Raw genomic sequence first — 18,756 nt, 5'->3', positions numbered from 1 at the left:
GTGGACGCAACAATAAAAACAAACGAAGCGCTGACACAGGCCACAACACGATGAACCTTGCAAACATCACGCTAAGGGAAAGAGGCCCGTCACAGAGACCACACACTGCATGCTTCTGTTTATACGAAATGTCCAGAATAGGCAAATCCAGACAGACAGAAAGACTAGTGGTTGCCAGGGGTGGGAGTTGAGGAGGGGTGAGGAGTGATTGCTAATGGGTACAGGGTTTTATTTTGTGGTGATGGAAATTACATTGTGGTGACGGTTGCACAACATTGTGAATATACTAAAAACCATTGAATAGTGCACTTTGAATGGTGGATTTTACATGAATTACATCTCAAAAAAGTTGATAAAAACATTTTTAAAAAATGAAATACCAAGGAATTAATTTAACAAAGGACTGTAAGCTCTCTGCTATGAAAACTACACATGGTCATTGAGATAAAGTAAAGAAGACCTAAATAAATTAACGGACACATCTTCTTTGTTGGGAAGACTCAAATATGGTAAAGAAGTCAGTTCTCCCCTAATTGATTATAGATTCAATATAACTCCAACCAAAATCCTCAGAGGAGATTTTGTGAAAATTAACAAAAAGTCTCTGACATTTACATAAGAATGCAAGATGTTTTAAAATAGCCAAAAATACTGGAGTCAATAAACAAGAGAATTGATAGTACCAAATTACAACATGGACTATAAAGCTACAATGTGGCATTGGCAGAGCTCTTCACACAGGAAGATATATGCAGGATCAGTAAGCGCCCAATGAACGTTCGACATACACGGTCATCAGAGAAATGCAAACTAAAACCCCAATGAGACAGAACTACACGAACACTACAAAGGCTCAAATTAAAAAGACAGACAATTGCAAGTGTTAGTAAGAATATGGAACAACCGGAACTCTCCTAAACTGCTGGTGAGGGTGTAAATGGTTCATCCTCTTTGGAAAACAGTTTCCAAATTTCTTACAAAGTTAAACATACATGTGTTCTATCACTCAGCAGTTCTATCCCTAGACATTTACCCAAGAGAAACAAACACACATGTCCAAGGCAAGACTTGCACACAAGGTTCATTCATGCAGCTTTGCTCATAACAGCCAAACACTGGAAGCAATCTCAACGTCCACCAATGGATGACTATATAGATGAGCAACTTCTGGTTACCCACACACTGAAATACCCTACTCAGCACTGAGAAAGGCTGAAACACTGATGTGAGAAAGAACATGCATAAATCTAAAAATCTTGCTGAGCTAAGAGCCAACCAGAGTGCACACTGGATGATTTCATTTACATGAAGCTCTAGAACAGGAGAAAGAAGAGCCTGAACTATTGAAAGAACAGATATTAGATAATTAGACTACTAATCTAAAGAAATTGCATCCATAGTTGAATCAAGGAGCGGGGGATGACTGCAGAGAACGCAAGGAAACTTTCTGGGGTGATGGAAACGGTCCAAAGTCAAGCGGGATGGTTTTTATGCAGGTGAATACACTTGTCAAACTCACTGCATTTACAATTAAAATGGGTGTATTTTATTACATCGAAGCAATATCCCAGTCAAGTTGATTTTTTAAATATAACGTCTCTAATAAAGTATAGTCAGTATTTAGAAAGAAAATTCAATCTGGGGGCTGGCCCCGTGGCTGAGTGGTTAAGTTCACGTGCTCCGCTGCAGGTGGCCCAGTGTTTCGTTGGTTCGAATCCTGGGTGTGGACATGGCACTGCTCATCAAACCACGCTGAGGCAGCATCCCACATGTCACAACTAGAAGGACCCACAACGAAGAACATACAACTATGTACCAGGGGGCTTTGGGGAGAAAAAGGAAAAAAATAAAATCTTTAAAAAAAAAGAAAGAAAATTCAATCTGAATTCACACCATGATGCTTTTAAAAAATACCATTAGTTCTGGGTTGACTGCATAAGCTCCATAGCGACACCACCAGAAATGTCAGTACTACGCAATACCGTCATCTCCAAAATGCACTGTGCTCACTGTTCTAAGTGTTCTTCCAGAGCCTATCAAGGCATATATGATTTTCCTATAGCCATAACTACAGTGTAAGAACACAAAAATAATTTAGAATCAAATACATAATTCACTAAATACACACAAATCCAAGTTGTGCATTTTCCTCTGCTGACAGCTCCTCCAACAGAACCCAGACCCAAGTGCCACCAGGCCACATGCCCTCCCTCCTGGAGCCCCGCCACTTCCCCTGCTCTGACCCATGCTCCGCCCCTTCCCACCTGAAGCCACACTCCTTCTCTCCTGGAGCCCCGCCCTAGGCTTCCTGCTCTGTCTCAGGGGAGGGGAGAATGGAATTCCCTTTAATTGCAGGAGAGGACAAGAAGAATCCTCTCCAACCAGCAGCAAGAGATTGGGCAGGCAGGAGGCGGCGCATGAAGGGAATCTGGGCAGGCAAACACTGCCTGGAGCAGCCCGGTTTTGAGCAGGACTGGGGTCCGTCCAGAGCGCATGTGGGTAGAGCAGGCCGTGCCCTTCCCAGGGCAGATTCCACGCCCATGTTTCCGTACAACTTTTGCTGCCTGTTCTGCAAGTCCAAGCCTCCGCTGGGGCTCTGCACGGCCAGGTCCCCTCTAGCCCAGCAAGTCCCAGTGACACGGAAGGCAGCAGACAGAAAGGCCTCCTCTCTCAGAGCCCACGGTTTAGTAAGACAGAGGGATTGGGACAGGAGCAGTAAGAGCTGGACACTGTGATGGGCAAGATGAGGGGAGGGCGGTGGGCTCGGAACGCCGTGGATCAAGCACCTGGGAGGCAACACCAGGCCCAGCCCAACCCACCCTGAAGCTGGGGAAACACAACTCCTTCCCAGGGGGAAGGCCATCCTGCCCAGGGCTGGCTGCACAAGAACCACTCTGAAGCTTGTTTTAGCAGAGTCTGCCTGTGAGATCTGGAGTCTGTCTGCCTGCAGTGGGTCCCAAATCTGAATTTCCAACCAGCTCGCTCCCTGGGCAGAGGGTTTTGGAGCGAGTGCTCTGGAGGAACAGCTGAATGAATGCCCAGGCCATCCCCCTTTCCTAAGTTTTAAAATGAAAACACTCTACGCAAAATACATTTCAAAAGCCCACTACTGTCTGAGGCATCAGTCTCTTTAAAAAAAATCAAGTTTAGTGGCTTTGGCAAGAAGAGCAAGAGCTTGCCAAGGACCACACACTATGGTGCCAAAAAAGCAAAGGAAGATGTCTCGTGTACCTGACTGAAGCCACCTGGAAGAAGTGTGAGCATCTCCACGTGGAGATGCCTCAGGGCGCACATTAGCCCCCTCCTCAACCATCTCTCTCTTTCCTCTGTTCAAGAAAAGCCTTTTTGAACATGAGAGTCAGGAACAGGAATACCTCTTCTTCCAAAGAACAAACATAGAAGCGTCTATACATACACATCTTTACTGATTTGCAGCTGCTCATCAAATAAAAGATCACCCATCCTTCCACCTTGTCAATTAAAGGCATCATCTGCTTCTTGGCAGATGCAACGTGAGCCTTTTTGGGAACACTCGCCCCTAAAATCATGTGGCCCTGCTCCTCAACCAGCTAAAACCACTCCGGGTCTCGGGTCTGAAACACAAGCCCACGACTTTTTCTCAGGAAAGAGGAGAGAAAGGGCAGAAAGGAAAGGGAGTGTGTGTGTCTGGTGAGGGAGAGGTCGGCAGTGCTGCCACCCAAACCGCTCCTCCTGGCGGCCCCTGCCTGGTGGCAAACCCCACAGACTCTGAGGAACCAAAGTCTGCAACCCAGCTTCCCAGGAGTGACACCACCTGCCCGGCTCACAGGGCACCAACACACTCAAAGTGGCTGTTTGTCTGCAAAACGATTCCTACAGAAAACTTTGAGTTTTCTGTCAATTGTTTACTTCAATGGAGGGGAATGTTTGTTCACCACGATACAACGTTGAAGACAGAGTGAAAATATGACTTCTAACATATGGCAAAAGTGCCTTTGATCTGAAAACAACCGAGTTCACCTCAATTACAGACACACTCACGTGAAACGTGTGCAATATCCTGCTCACCACCAGCTACGAGACAGGAGAAACACCTCAGGGACAATGAGGACAGCGGTGAGACGTGAGCCTGGAGGGTGCAACTCAGGGTCTGGGTCCCCACGTGCCGCACCTCCCCTCTCGCACGCCTCGTGGGGCTTCCACGCTGCTTTCGCTGGCAGTGTCAGGGTGAGCGGCTCCTCTCTTGCTCGGCTCCTCAGCGCCTGCCTGGGGGACTGGGAAAGCAGCGCCACAGGCTGGCACGTCCCCAGCCGCCGTGGCTCCCAGACCTCACATGTATTGTAGCAGATTCTGCACAGCTGACACCAATGTTCTCCTCTGCATGACCCCAGGCTAAAACTGGCAAGTCACACATAAGACTCAGGGGCATGTGATGCAGAGACGAGGAAAAGCAAACTCCTCACTGGCTGCAACCTCTGTGTTTAGTCAGTTACCGGCCAGGGTGCCACTCCAAGTACTGCGAGAAGAACACCATGCAGGAGCCTCTTGGCAACCACCACACCCTGCAGCCAAGTGCTTTGCCCACGAGGCCTCCAAAGTGAAGTGTGAGGTCTCATGCTGCACTCCCAGGAGGTGCATGGTGGGAGGTGTCAGTCCCTTTCCTTCCGTCTCGACAGTACCCCCTCCCCAGAGGCACCCAGGAGACCCGGCAGGGGAGCAGGAACACGAACCCCGAACCACTACATCAGTTGACATTTCTACTTTCTTGCAGTTTGGACAAAATGTCTGACAGCAAAAGAGGCTGAATCACTTCCCCAGTCACCTGCAAATCGGTCACTTAAGAGATCTTCCTCCCCCTACGGATTCTGTGCCAGCTCCTTCTGCCTCATGGAGAAAAAGCCAGACCGTGTGAAGGGAGACCTGGAGGTGCATGGAGGCTGGGCACGGCGGGACGTGGCTGGACACAGGGGCCTGTTATCTTCCAGAGCCAAAGGTGGACAGGGGTGGACACAGAGCCAATGACGTGCGGGTCAAGATGGTCCGCCCCTGCAGGTGAGCTCCCGGACATGCCCGGTGGTGAGGCAGCCTGTGGGCACCCCAGCCCAGGGCCACCTTCTCCCCGCAAGCACCACCTCCTCTGTGCCCGACAGCTGCAAGACTGGGCCACCCAACCATCTCATCAACGTCAGATGTCAAAACGCTTCTGCTCTTCTCCTTGGGAAGCTCGGAAGAGAAGAGACCAACAGATTCAACAGACCCCACGAGCACGCACAACTGTATCCTTCATGTGAATCCTCCTGGGGCCAACTTAGCAACAGCTGCTGAGCTGGGCCGCCTTCCAGGCTGGCATCCCCGGTCTCAACTTAACCTGTTGGAGGTGGTCTGTTGTTTTTGTGAATAGTTGCAGAACACTGTTTCAGGACCACAAGGAGATGCCAGCAGAGCTCACACCACCAGACAAATGGCAGGTGTGGGTGGACAAGCTCCCTCACAACCCTCCACAAATTCCTCAAATCCCTAAGTGAGGCGAAATTCATAGGATGACGAAGCCTACTAGGTATACAACTCTGTTCAGTGTAGAGACTGGGCTTTCTGCTTGGAGGGAATGGGGGGGGGACGGTCCAGGCAGCGGACCCCACTATGAAATGAAGAGGACTTTGCAAATCTAAGTGTGTTCATACACATGCTCTGAAAGTAGGCTATGAGGGCTGAGTCTGATGGCAGCCTCTCGTCCTCGATGTGGTTGGTGCCCTGGATAAGGTCGGCGAGGCCCTGTGCCGCCCTCCCACGGTCAGAGCATGGCCTGGGCCACTTTCTGCAGCCAGATAAGCAGATAGTGCAATGCTAACGGAAGAGGGACTAGGAGGACAACTATGACACTGCAACACGAGGCCAGAGATGAGCTGCTGTTCCCGCCAACCCAACCAGACACCTTCTCTAAGCACACGGGCCAGTCTGAGGGCAACGGAGGCCACAACTGTCCAGGAGCTCGAGGAGGGGGCAGCAGCAGTCCCAAGACTGGGACTCCGTGCCCAGGGTCTGCAGATCTGCAGGTGCCCTGGGGAGGGCTGGCATGCCCTTTGTGCACCAGGAAGACACCCCCAGATCTTCTGCCAGGAGGAGTGAGGAAGGGAGAAGCTGGCCAAGTAAGTTTCTCTTCACCCGAGGCTGGCAGAGAACCGGCCAGAAACCGAGGACACCTGGAATACAGGCCTCCCCCAGGGTCCAGTCGAGGCCACCCCCTCATGGATGGAAGGGCCCGGACTCAGGAGAAGAGACCCCACACATCCTCGCACACCTGCCACCACGGTCCCAGACAGTTTGGCCCAGCCTCCAAGGGTGCAGAGAGCCATAAACAAACGAAGTCAACCATCAGCGCATCTAAGAGGACCCAGGAAGGAGAGCGAAACAGCAGCCCCCAGAGCTGCTGGAGGAAAAGACAAGGAGAGGAGTCTTTTCGCACAGACACCCTAATACAAAGGAGGAGAGGCTTCCTGGAACTGAAAGCAAAGTATGCGACTCGGGAAAGCAATGGATGAAATAGCAGGTGCTCACGGCTCCCAGGGGAACCAACGGACTGGAAGGTCGACTGTCAGACGCAAAATTACAAAGAATCGAAAAGAACAAACCATAAGACCTAACATTCAAACACAAGAACCCCAAGAGGAAAAGACACGATAAAAAAGAAGAAATTAAGAGCCAATGCAGCCATGAAAAAGAAGGAAACCCTGCCATTGCGACAACACAGATGGACCCTCAGGATGTTAGGCGAAGTGAGTTAAGTTGGAAGGAGAAAGAGGAACACACACGCTCCCACTTACGTGTGGAACCTAGAAAGCAAAACAAACGAACAACAAGTCAGAACAGACTCAGACTCAGGCACAGAGAACAACCTGGTGGTCGGGGCGGATCAGGTGAGAGCATGAGGAGGCACGAACTCGCAGTCCTAGGAGAAACAGTCACGGACGGACGCACAGCATACGGGCAGTCACTAACACCGTAATAACTTTGCATGGCGACAGATGGTTGCCAGACTGGCGTGGAAATCATCTCATAATGTACATAAATGTCGAATCACCGTGTTGTACACCTGAAACTAAGATAACATTGTGTCAACTATAACTTCAATTAAAAAATCAAAAAAGGAACATGGAGCCAGCCTGTGGCCAAGTGGTTAAGTTCACCTGCTCCGCTTCAGCGCCCCGGGGTTTGCAGGTTCGGATCCCGGGTTCAGACATGGCACCGCTCATCAAGCCATGCTGTGGCAGCATGCCACATACAAAATAGAGGAAGGCAGGCATGGATGTTAGCTCAGCAACAATCTTCCTCACCCCAAAAAAAAGAACAAAAAAATGTATAATTATTAAAAACTACATTGGCATATGGAATTACTTAGTGGAAAAACAAAATAAATAGAATATAAAATTATATATTATATTAAGCTTACAGGTATATAAAAATTCTGTGCATATTTGAATAAAGTCCATAATAACAATGGAAAAATAAAAATAATGTAACTATGGAGGATGAGAACATAAGACAATTTATTTTCCTTTTCAAAAAGTGTTTTTGAAATACTAATATTATTTTGCAGTTTTAAATACAAAGTAAGAGCTGATCTCCTTTCCTGGAAGTCAGCCTCTGAGTCTGCGCCTGGCTCTCTAATTTGCGGTCCTCTTTCCAGAACTTCAGAGTTGGGAGCCTGGAGCCCTTGTCTGGGCTGGACTCGGCTTCTCTAGTGGGCCTGCAGCAGTTCCCTAAGCTCTCTGTCCCGGTCTCCCATCTGGAAGCAGGACTAGAGCTGCACCCACCCAGTGTGTGGAGACGAGCAGACGGCGTTCCGCACGCAGGCACTGAGGGGCCTGGGCGGGCAGGAAGTGCTCGGGACGGTCACGGTTGTTGTTGCTGTTGTTCTCTGTCGGAGGATTTGAACAGGACGTCCCGGTTCCTGAACACAAAAAGAGCTAATATAGAAAAACCTTATTTGAGAAAATCTTGAGTCTACACTTTGAAAGAGCTCGCCAAATTCCAGGAATGACTCCTGACACACACAGAAAAATTCTCAAACTCCAAGAATATGGAAAAAAAATCTTATAAATCTTCAGTAACAAACTGTTTAAAAACCAACAAATCCCAACTGACACAGAAAAAGCACTTGACAAAATCCAACCCCAATTCTTGATAAAAACTCTCAGAAAGTCAGGGACAGAGGAGAACTCCTCAACTTGACACACAGCAGCTACCACTGGAGCCATGCGCACCAGCCAAGGGCTGAACACCTGCCCTCGGGTCAGGAGGAGGCAGGACTTGTGCTCTCCCGTCCTTACTCAACACAGGACGAGAAGCTCCAGCCAGGGCAGTCAGCAAGAAAGGGAAATAAAAGGCAAACAGATAAGAAAGCAAGAAATAAAATGGTCCCTGTTTGCAGACGACATGACTGTCTCCCTAGAAAATCCTCAGGAATCTACCAAAAACCCCAGTGAGTGAGTACTGCAAGAGCAACACAGAAAAATAATCACATTTCTATACACTAACAGTGAACACGTGGACACAGAAATTAAAAACACTATGTCCATTTACAACTGCTCCAAAGAAAATGAAAGACATCAGCGCAAACTTAACAAGATCCGCAAACGATCTGTATCCTGAAAACTACAAAATGCTGATGAAAGACACTCAAGACCTAAATAAACAGAAACAGCCTTCCCCTAAGCTTTGCAAAACACATTTTTAGGAAAGGCCATGGACAGCCCCTCCTAAGCAGGAACTTCCTGAGACGACGGTGCCCCAGACACACAGCGTGCCATGTGTCGAGTGTCCTCTGTCTGAAGGCCACAGGCCGGAGCCTCACCCTCATGTGGGAGAGCGCCAGCCCGCTCGCACGAGCACTCCTCCAACAGCGAGTCCCCGCTTCGCCTCTCGGTCCTACAGGGTCTGTTCCTGAGGATTCCATCTCCCAGAGGGAAGAGCAAGCCCCCTCCTGCTCCGTGAAACATCTCTGACGGACACTCTGGAGTAGCTGGGGTCTGTGTGTGACTCCCTTTCCTTCAATATGGACATTCTCAGACCTCTGGGACTGAGGGCGACACCAAGGTCATCATAGGAAGGCCCTTCTGACATCTCTGAAAGTCACCTGTTGGCTTCCAGACAACAGCGTGCAGGACAGACACTGAGTGAGCACAGTTCCCCAGAGGAGCTGTGTTATGGCCAATGGGTTCTAAAAGCTCATTTGTAAAGAGCCTAAGGAAGAAACTCAGAATATCGTCTTCCCTGCAAATAGCGCCACAAAGGATCACTGGGTTCCCAGATAAGTCCACAAAAGTATCTAATTCACTCTAACTTAACTATTTAAAGTTAAACACAGAAACCCAAAACTCCATTCATTCATTCAACAAATATCTACTGAGTACCTGCTATTTGCTGCGCATGGTCCAAATGCTTCAGAAACATCTGAAAAACAGGCCATAATCCCAACTGCACACAGCTGACACTCTCAGAGAAGGCAGACAGAGAAGAGGACAAGAGACGCAGGATATTAAAGGTGACACACTGTGACCGACCTCAAGTGCTGGGGGTAGGCTCCCCAGGTGCAGGTGGATCCCCCTACCCACAAAAGGGAGAGAACATCGCTGGGAAGCTGGAGGGGAGGCCGGGCCAGGCAGGGCACGAGAGAGGCAGCAGAGCACAGGCAGCAAGGGGCGTGGGTGAGGGCAGCAGGAGGCGAAGCAGCCATTGTCAGGGAGAAGCGGAGGCCACGGGGCCAACGTCGCTCTGTGGGTCTGTTTTGTTCACTGCCACACCCGGCACATGGCAGGTCCCGACTCACAGAATGAATGAACTCCAGTACTAGGAGGGCACAGAGCTGGGTCTCCACTGATGTCATCACTCCTAACAAAATAAATCCTGGATTCCAAACATGGTCACCAGGCTGCACCCCAGGTGGCTAACAAGTCAAAATGGACCCTTGGTGCCCCGTGAAGGGGCCTCGCAAGCCCATTCTTCACGCACAAACGTTCCATTTTTTTTGTACAGTGTGTGGTCAAGTTCTGGACTTGGTGCAGCCCTGGCACCACGGCCTGCTGAGTCAGAACACAGCAGTTACACTCGGCACCCTGGCACCATGGCAGACCATGATCGTCTTCTCCTGACCAAGGACATGCTGAGGCCTGTTCCCCACAGACCCAGACGCACCCTCCAGGAAAGGCTGGGCCAAAGGAGAGGCAGTTATGGGAGCACTCGTGAGGGCCGCACACTGAGCTCCTGCTCCCCACGGCGTAACCGCGACACGTGGCACACGCTACCTTTATCAAGCGATCGGAGAGCATCATCAGGAAGGGGGCAAGTCAAAACCATATGCCCCCGCAGAGGCCACGAGAAGAAGGCAGCACCCTTCTGAGATATTCTGGACAGAGACGCATGGCCTAACGCTGCCACAAGGAAAGCGCAGACAGATCGAGTTTTGAGGGACATTCACGAGAGAAGTGCCTTGGACTCTTCGAAAACATCAAGATGAGGAAAGTCAAGGAGGGGCTGTGCAACGTTCCAGACTGAGGATGTGAAAGAGACAGGACAAGTTCTGAGCAGCGTCCTCCGGTGAAACTCGAACTGGGCTGGGCGTAATGTCCCGGCTCTGGGTCGGAGAAGACATCCCCCGTCGCAGGAAACACACACTCAAGTGCCTGGGGTGACGGACGCAAGGCTGGCCACAAAAACAGAGTTCTTTGTACTATCCTTGCAACTCTTCTCTAAGTTAGAAAAAGAAAAATGTGTAAAAAGATGCAAACACATGTCAGGAGAAAAGGAAACTGACATGGCCAATCAACGTAAGATGGTGCTCATCACAATTCGTGATCAGGAAGCACAAATCAAGACACAGTGAGGCCCTGCTTTACTCCCGTCGGCCGACAAAAATTTAAGAACCTGACAACACGACGTGCTGGAGAGCCATGGGTCCACAGATGATCCCACAGGGCCAGGGAGGGCTGACGTCTGCAGCCACCCGACAGCATCTCTCCTTCGATGAGCTCGCCCGTTCCCTGAGGCCTGGGAATCCCACTCCGACACGACCCCGGGAGGAACTCTTCTGTGAGTAGCACAGGAGCCGCGTGCAGGAGTGCTTGCTGCAGTGCTGTTCACAGAAGCAAAGACAGACCAAACACCCGCCAGCAGCAGAGTGATGAGTAAGGCAGTATGTCTGCTTGTGGAACACTGTCCCACAGACAAGTGAACTGCAGACAGCGGTAAACAGGAGAGAACAGAAAGTCTGGAATAAACCCACACTGACACGGCCAGTTGAGTTTCAACAAAGGCATCAGGGCAACTCAACAGGGAAAAGCAGTCTCTTCAACAAATGGTGCTGTGCCTGATCATCCACACACAAAAACCAACCTCGATTCCTACTTGACAAGATACGTGGAAATTCACATGAAACGGATCTAAATATAAAAGTAAAAACTATAAGCTATTGGAAGAAAAGATAAGAATAACTTCTCCTGTGGAGCAAGCAGAGATTTCTCAGAAAAAAGATTTAATTATAAGAAAAAAAATCAGTAAATTGGATTTTATCTAAATTTAAAACTTCTGCTCATCAAAAGACACCACTAAAACAGGAAAAGGCAAGCCACACACTGGGAGAAAATAGTCACAATACATATACCTGACAAAGGACTTGTATCCAGAATATACCACAATCTTTTACAACTCATTAATAATAAAAGATTCAACCAAATTTTTTAAAAAACAGGCAAGAGATCTGAATAGACATTTCATAAAAGAAGATTTAGGAATGGCCAAGAGACCCATGGAAAGGTGCTCAGCATCACTAGCCATCAGAGAAATGTGAATTAAAGCTGAAACGCAACACACTTCACTTCTGCGAGGACGGTCAAAACCAAGGCTGAAGACACTGACACTGGCGAGAAGGCGAAGCACAGAGACCAACGGTGATCTGCTCACACGATGGCCAATGAGAAAGGACGCCACCACAAGGGGTCCTGAACGAGCATGGGGGAGGGCAGCTGGGCTCCGTGAGGCTCACGCACACGACTTCAAGCAGGGGCAGGCTGGGACGTGGTCCTCCATCCTCCTCTCCTCCTCTGACAGTGGTCGGTGGTCCTCCATTCTCCTCTCCTCCTCTGACAGTGGTCTGTGGTCCTCCATCCTTCTCTCTTCCTCCTCTGAGGGTGGTCGGTGGTCCTAAATCCTCCTCTCCTCCTCTGACAGTGGTCTGTGGTCCTCCATCCTTCTCTCTTCCTCCTCTGACAGTGGTCAGTGGTCTTCTATCCTCTCCTCCTCTGACAGTGGTCAGTGGTCCTCCATTCTCCTCTCCTCCTCTGACAGTGGTCAGTGGTCCTCCATTCTCCTCTCCTCCTCTGACAGTGGTCAGTGGGCCTCCATCCTTCTCTCTTCCTCCTCTGACAGTGGTCAGTGGTCTTCTATCCTCTCCTCCTCTGACAGTGGTCAGTGGTCCTCCATCCTCCTCTCCTCCTCTGACAGTGGTCAGTGGTCTTCTATCCTCTCCTCCTCTGACAGTGGTCAGTGGGCCTCCATCCTTCTCTCTTCCTCCTCTGACAGTGGTCTGTGGTCCTCCATCCTCCTCTCCTCCTCTGACAGTGGTCTGTGGTCCTCCATTCTCCTCTCCTCCTCGGACAGTGGTCTGTGGTCCTCCATCCTCCTCTCCTCCTCGGACAGTGGTCTGTGGTCCTCCATCCTCCTCTCCTCCTCTGACAGTGGTCTGTGGTCTTCTATCCTCCTCTGACAGTGGTCAGTGGGCCTCCATCCTTCTCTCTTCCTCCTCTGACAGTGGTCAGTGGTCCTCCATCCTCCTCTCCTCCTCTGACAGTGGTCAGTGGTCTTCTATCCTCTCCTCCTCTGACAGTGGTCAGTGGTCCTCCATCCTCCTCTCCTTCTCTGACAGTGGTCAGTGGTCTTCTATCCTCTCCTCCTCTGACAGTGGTCGGTGGTCCTCCATCCTCCTCTCTCCTTCTCCTCCTGACAGTGGTTGATGGCAACTGCGCTGACGGCCATCACCAGCTTTATTTAGGTGACTCCTGCGTCTGTGGTTCTCACTGTTCTAAACTGACCTCCACGCTTTCCAACACTTCCACTTGGACTTCCTGCTTCTCCACCATGCTTTTTCTTTCCTTCCCTTCGGTGAACAAACAGAAAGCTACAGGAGAGACGGCAGACATGACGGTCCCTTCAGCATTTTCTCCTTTCTTCTTCAAAGCCCAGCCAAAATGGAAACCAAGTTCTCCACATGGGACCTGCAAACTGGGGAAATCTCAAGACACTGCGAAGACAGCCCAAAATGGAAACCAAGTTCTCCACGTGGGACCCATGCACGGGGGAATCTTAAGATACTGTGAGGACAGGCAGATCCCAACCTCCCACCAGTCACAAACTCAAATGCTGGTTTACTGTTGTCATTAGAGAGAAATACACGATCCTTGTAAAATATTTCAGAAAAATCAATGTTCAGCAGAAAAAAAGATTACCATATCCCTTCACCCAAAGGCCATAAAAAGCACAGTTTTCAACATGGCAGGTGTAGCTGTCTTTGGTGGAAACTGTCTTCGTTTAGGAAAATGTTGGATGGATATTTGAGTGTGAAAACAGCCCCCAAAGCAGGGTCTGGGAGAGATCATGAGAGGGGACAGATGAATGTTCTGTGTAAGAAAATGGAGAAATCTGAGGAGTTTTAGTCTAAGGGAAAAAAGAGCAAGAGAAGAGATGAAAGAGACCAAAGCAGCAGGACAGGAAACCGCAGCCCTGCTGGCGTTTGTTTTTGAGAGTAGTGCTGTTAACAGGCCACCTCACAGCCACAGACTCTCCCAGACTCCCACACGGACCAAGCCCTCGTGAGAGGCTCCTGGTCCCCAAGGAAAAGGCTGAGTCAACACGAGATGAAGAGAAGGTTCGTATGTGAACTGATCCAGCACTCGCAGAAACCGTGAGCCCGAAGTGGCCTGGAGAAAGTCAACAGCACCCCCAGGAATGCACGGAAGACCTGCACCCCAGGCCTGGAGGAGCCCAAGGGAACACTGAACACAGATAAATGTTCTTAAGTGTGTTTTAAAGTGATTAAAAAGAAAATCGATAGCTGAGGACACACCACACATGCGATCATGCGCTCCTTCTCCACCCGTTACATCACTCGTCATGTGATTAAATTCCTTAGAAACATCACAGCAATTCCCTCTCAGATCTACCCACTCACTTCCCCACCACCCTGCTGCTGCCTGCGACCTTGTTTCTAAAGTGTCACCACAGTAAATAACACTGAAGCTTCTTTGTACATAAATCTTTTCCGGAATTTCAGAGATACCTACAAGTGAAATTTATGAGTCCAGGGCATAAGCATTTTTAAAGTTCTTGATACAAAATGCACGATTATGCTGTCAACACTAGCAAGTCACACTTTCCAAACACTGAGTATCTCCATTTTCAGAAAACTTTGTTAATTTGGCTTTTAAACTTAGTATCTCCCTAATTTGTTTCTTTGATTTCAATGATCTAACAGTTTTTAAAGTCTGTCATTTGCACACCCACCTTTGTGAAGTCTCCACGCCCTCATTTGTCTACCACCCATTCTTCTTGGTTTTCTTATCAACTCGCATGAATTATTTCTACTTAAGGCTATTAATTTTTTAAGTGTTATATTTGTCAACATTTTCCCAGTTTATCTTCATTTTTGTTTATATGGTTCTCTGCTGGGCAATTTTGCATTTTATGTAATCCTATTCATCATTAATTAACTCATTAAGTGCTGTGGCAATTAAACAGAACTACCTGTCAACCTTAACTTTTAAGTCTGATCATCACATATTAATTGAATAATGATTTTCAAGAACCACAGTAGAAAGTAACATCATTTAATTATTCAACATACACACATACATTTTAAACAGAAAAAAGTGTTACTTACAGAATCCAAAAAGCAAAGGTAAGACCCCGAGCTCTGCGCTATTGCTTGATTTTTAGAATATCCGACTGTTTAAAAAAGAAAAAGAAAAGCTCTTCTGTAATTCCATTTCAAGGATATTCTCTTCCATAAAGCTTGGTGTGACATATACTATACGGAAGCCGGGAACACCTTGCACTTCCAAGTAAAAACCAGGTTTGCTCTGGAAGAAATGCAAAGAGTAAATGGGAAGCACAGCCCAGTCAATGACTGAGCATGCGCACAGGGACGGGAGACCAGGGCCCCCAGCGCCAGTGCACCCGTGAGACGTCCCACTGGAGGGAACAGACGCGCACATATTATTGAGTACAGTGCCAACCAAGCCCTGGGGAACAGTTCCTAAAAACAAAAACAAAACTAAAATGTCCCAAAGGGCAGGTGTGAGTAGACACCAGCAGGCACTTTCTGTGAAGTCTCTACTGATAAAGTCAGAAGGATCACCTGGCGGGAGGGCTGCCAGGCCCACACATGGTCAGTTGGTACGAGTTCACTGATGTGGATACTCTGTGGGCAGCTTCTGAACACACGTTTCAGTGGCAGTCACTGTCGCTGCTGCTGCATCTGGACATGCGAGTCCTGCAACCCAGCAAGTCCACTGCCAGGCGGGACCCAACCGAGCACGGCAACGCGCCCACCAGGACGTGACTGTCTAAGAACCCCAAAGTGGAATGACAGCTGATAAGACCCCACGACGAGGATGGACAAGCCTGGGACACATACACAGGTGGGGGGCACTCACACAACCGTGGAGCAAAGGGAGCCTGGGCACAGGCAGAAGCCATGTGCAACGCGGACACCTCCGGAGGCCAAGGCGCAAGTCCATCTGTGCTGTGAGGAAGCAAGAGAGCGGCAGCCCTGGGGACGGCAGTGACTGGAAGGGGCACACGGGGCTTCTGAGGGTCAGTGACACTGGCCCTTCAGCAGGATGGTGGCTACATGGCGTGCCGTTGGTGAAAGTTAACTGAACTGTACAGCTACGACATGGGTACTTTTCTGTGTGTACATATTTTAATAAATGTTTTTAAAAATCCCTGCCTTCAAAGAGATTATAACTGAGTTGGAAAAAGAATTAAATATCAACCTGCGTCAAATGCCAAATAAACAGTGCTGGGAAAGTGCCAGGAGGCTCGTTAAGAGGGAGGTCACGAAAGTGCAAGGTGGAGCGGGGACCGCGGCTGCTGGGGTTTGAGTAAAGGGGGGCAGTGTCCCCAGTGACGCGAGCCACGCGCTGATGAGCAACGGGGCACCGGGCTGTCCCGGCAGGAAAGTCTCTGAAGAGGGACTGGCAGGCAGAAATAATGCAAAGCAAGCTCAGTCGGCATGCTGAGGGCAGGGCGGACAAGAGGATGCATTTAGCCCAAGAAGAGAGCCTGAGGGGACTTCCTCTAGAAGAGGTTGCCGACACCTGAATCGTGTCACCAGACACCTACAGCTTTGGTGCCACCGAGAAAAGTCACCCAAAGCAAACGGATGTGTGCAGTTCAAACAACGCATCCCCCTGGAAGTCATGCTCTGCGACCTGAAGACGTGTCGCCCTGGGGCCCAAGCACGTCTGCATCAGGCCCCCGTGCCCCCGTTGGTCTCTGCTGTGAGCAGAGTGCCCTCCCAGCGGGAAGGAACGCTGGCCTCTCCCGCTCCTCAGGCACTGTCTGAGCAGACTGGGCCCCACCACCAGCCCCACTGCCAGCCTCCCACAGCAGCGACAAGCCGGCTTCGTCAGGCCATCAGAGACTGACCAGAGAGTTGCGCTCCTGCAGGGCTGTTTCCACACAAGGCAGCAGCCTAATTTCCAGCGTTAATCCTAGAGCCTGGCCAACCCAAACCAGAGAGCAGACGCCCAGACCTCAGGGAACCACAGGTTGAGCAAGTGCAGAGAAGGGATGCAGCAAGGGGAGGCAGAGCCCGGCCCCGACCTCTGGGCACGGATGAGCAGCCCTCCGCGGAGCAGCCGCAGCTAAATCTCCATCATCACTGCAAAGCAAGGCAGCCCCAAGACACCTCCCAGCAACGGGAACCAAAGAGCTGCCTGCAGGAAGCGACACACAGAGACTTCCCACCATCACATTTAAATCAGCAGGAGGTGTGTTTAAAAGTTGCTTATGAGAGTGGGTTTTTGAGGGCAAAAATGGAACCCAAGAATTTGGGTAATGAAGGAAAACGCATCTCCCTAAGGAAGCTGGAAGTTTTTCACAATGAATCTTGTGTTTGGCAAAGACAAGGAATTTGCTTTAATATCACTGCCTTGAAGAAAGTTAAATGTTTGTGCCAGAGCCTGATGTTTGGGGAGGCCTGTCCCTTTGTGAGGGGAGCCGGTTGTCATGGTCACAGTAGGAAAAACTCATGCTCGGTGCGATATTAACATTCCTCACTCTGGGAGAGAAGAGGCTGCGATTGTGTTTTATTTTGATTTTAGCCAGTGACCACATCATTAAGAAATGTTTTGCTCTATTATGATACGAAATAATAATAAATGAATCTTAATCCAATTTAAATAACCCAGTGCTCCTGAAAATAGACACTTTGGATCTATGTTATCCAACAGTCAATATAACTTTTCCTATTCAAGAAAATATTGTTACAGGAAAATATGTCCTTTCAGATATAGTCAAATTAACTCCCTTTCATTAATGTGTAATACAGGAGTCCCATGAATTAACGTCACTCAACTTCAATGAGACAGCAGGACGACTTCATTTCTTCACAATATTACAAGTAATTTTTTTGTTATTGATCAAATACATATAAGTGTGATACAGCTTAAGTTATATCTAATCTATAAAAACCATTTTGTGAAAGACAAAACTTGTTCTTAAAATGGAGATTAGACAAGCAATCAGAACAGTCATCAAAATGCCTTAAATTTACTTTCATTCAACTATGGAAGACGCAAACACCTTAATTAAAGAATATTTTTAAAGGGTGCTCATATAAGTTTCAAAACCCACAATTTGTTTACATGCATCTCAGAATCAACTTGAAATGGATGTTCTACAATAAGTGATCCATAAAACATTTTCTCTGTCAAACAAACTAAAGGTAATGAAAGCAAGAAATAACTTGGGGAAAACATCAGCGTCCCCGGATGCATGAGACGCGACAACGATAGAGCAGCTGCTGAGGTTTCTGCACGCCAGCCTGTCCCACAGGCTCGTACACACGAGCTCATCTCACCCTCTCAGCACTCGGAGACAAGCATCTTCTATTACGGCCTGTCACAAAGAAGGAAACTGAGGCACAAGGCATGGTGGAGTGGAGCCAACCTGCAGCCCAGCTCCAGGGCCCTCACTCTTGAGTGCTCTGCTCCGCCCCTCCAATCCCACTTCATCCCTCTGAGCCTCAGACGCTGCACCGGGAAAGCAGATCCGCGTGCTGCTCTCAACCCCAAGAGACCCCCCCTAGGGCGAGGAGGTTACTGTGGTGACGTCAGAGGAGACAGTCTTTCAGTAGGAACCTTCTAAAACAGCAGGAAAAAAAGCTCTCTTCTAAAAAACCTTTCTTTTTTTTAAAGGACCAAGTTTCAAAAATTATCTTGAATTTAAAATTTTTTCACAACTATTTTGTATGCGTTTCTGCCTTCCTAAGTAGAGTACACTGGATGCCATTTGTTAGGAAAGTGACGCAGGGTGGGGAGCACTTTCCTAGAGAGAATTTCCTGTTTCACTCTTTGAAACCCCACTATTCCTTAATTCACTTCCCCCAACACCCCTCCACTGGCCCAGAAGCCCCGCTACTGGCAGGAAACTGCAAAGGCCGGGCACCCGCTCGGTGGCACTGAGTTGGGAGGGCGCGTTTAAACCACGCCCATGGAGCCGCGC

At 49.0% G+C, this 18,756-nt stretch overlaps 1 protein-coding gene across 50 annotated transcripts in view; it reads right to left on the bottom strand.

Moving 5' to 3' along the window:
- B3GNTL1 (UDP-GlcNAc:betaGal beta-1,3-N-acetylglucosaminyltransferase like 1) overlaps nucleotides 1–18,756 on the bottom strand; it is a 136,048-nt gene that overhangs the window by 102,315 nt on the left and 14,977 nt on the right. For 44 of the 50 annotated variants that reach the window (XR_011523231.1, XR_011523233.1, XR_011523232.1 and 41 more), the window contains one exon: nucleotides 14,906–14,970. The exons of the other annotated variants lie outside the window; for them this stretch is intronic. Coding sequence is in view for 37 of the 44 variants with exons in the window: in XM_070561276.1 (XP_070417377.1) it covers nucleotides 14,906–14,970 (65 nt within the window). In the remaining 7 variants the exon portion in view is untranslated. The remainder of the gene's footprint in view (nucleotides 1–14,905; nucleotides 14,971–18,756) is intronic. 50 annotated transcript variants of the gene reach the window in all.

This window comes from Equus przewalskii, chromosome 10 (genome assembly GCF_037783145.1).
Source record: "Equus przewalskii isolate Varuska chromosome 10, EquPr2, whole genome shotgun sequence".
In the NCBI taxonomy this organism is placed as follows: Eukaryota; Metazoa; Chordata; class Mammalia; order Perissodactyla; family Equidae; genus Equus; species Equus przewalskii.
This window is presented reverse-complemented; position numbering and strand designations above follow the sequence as displayed.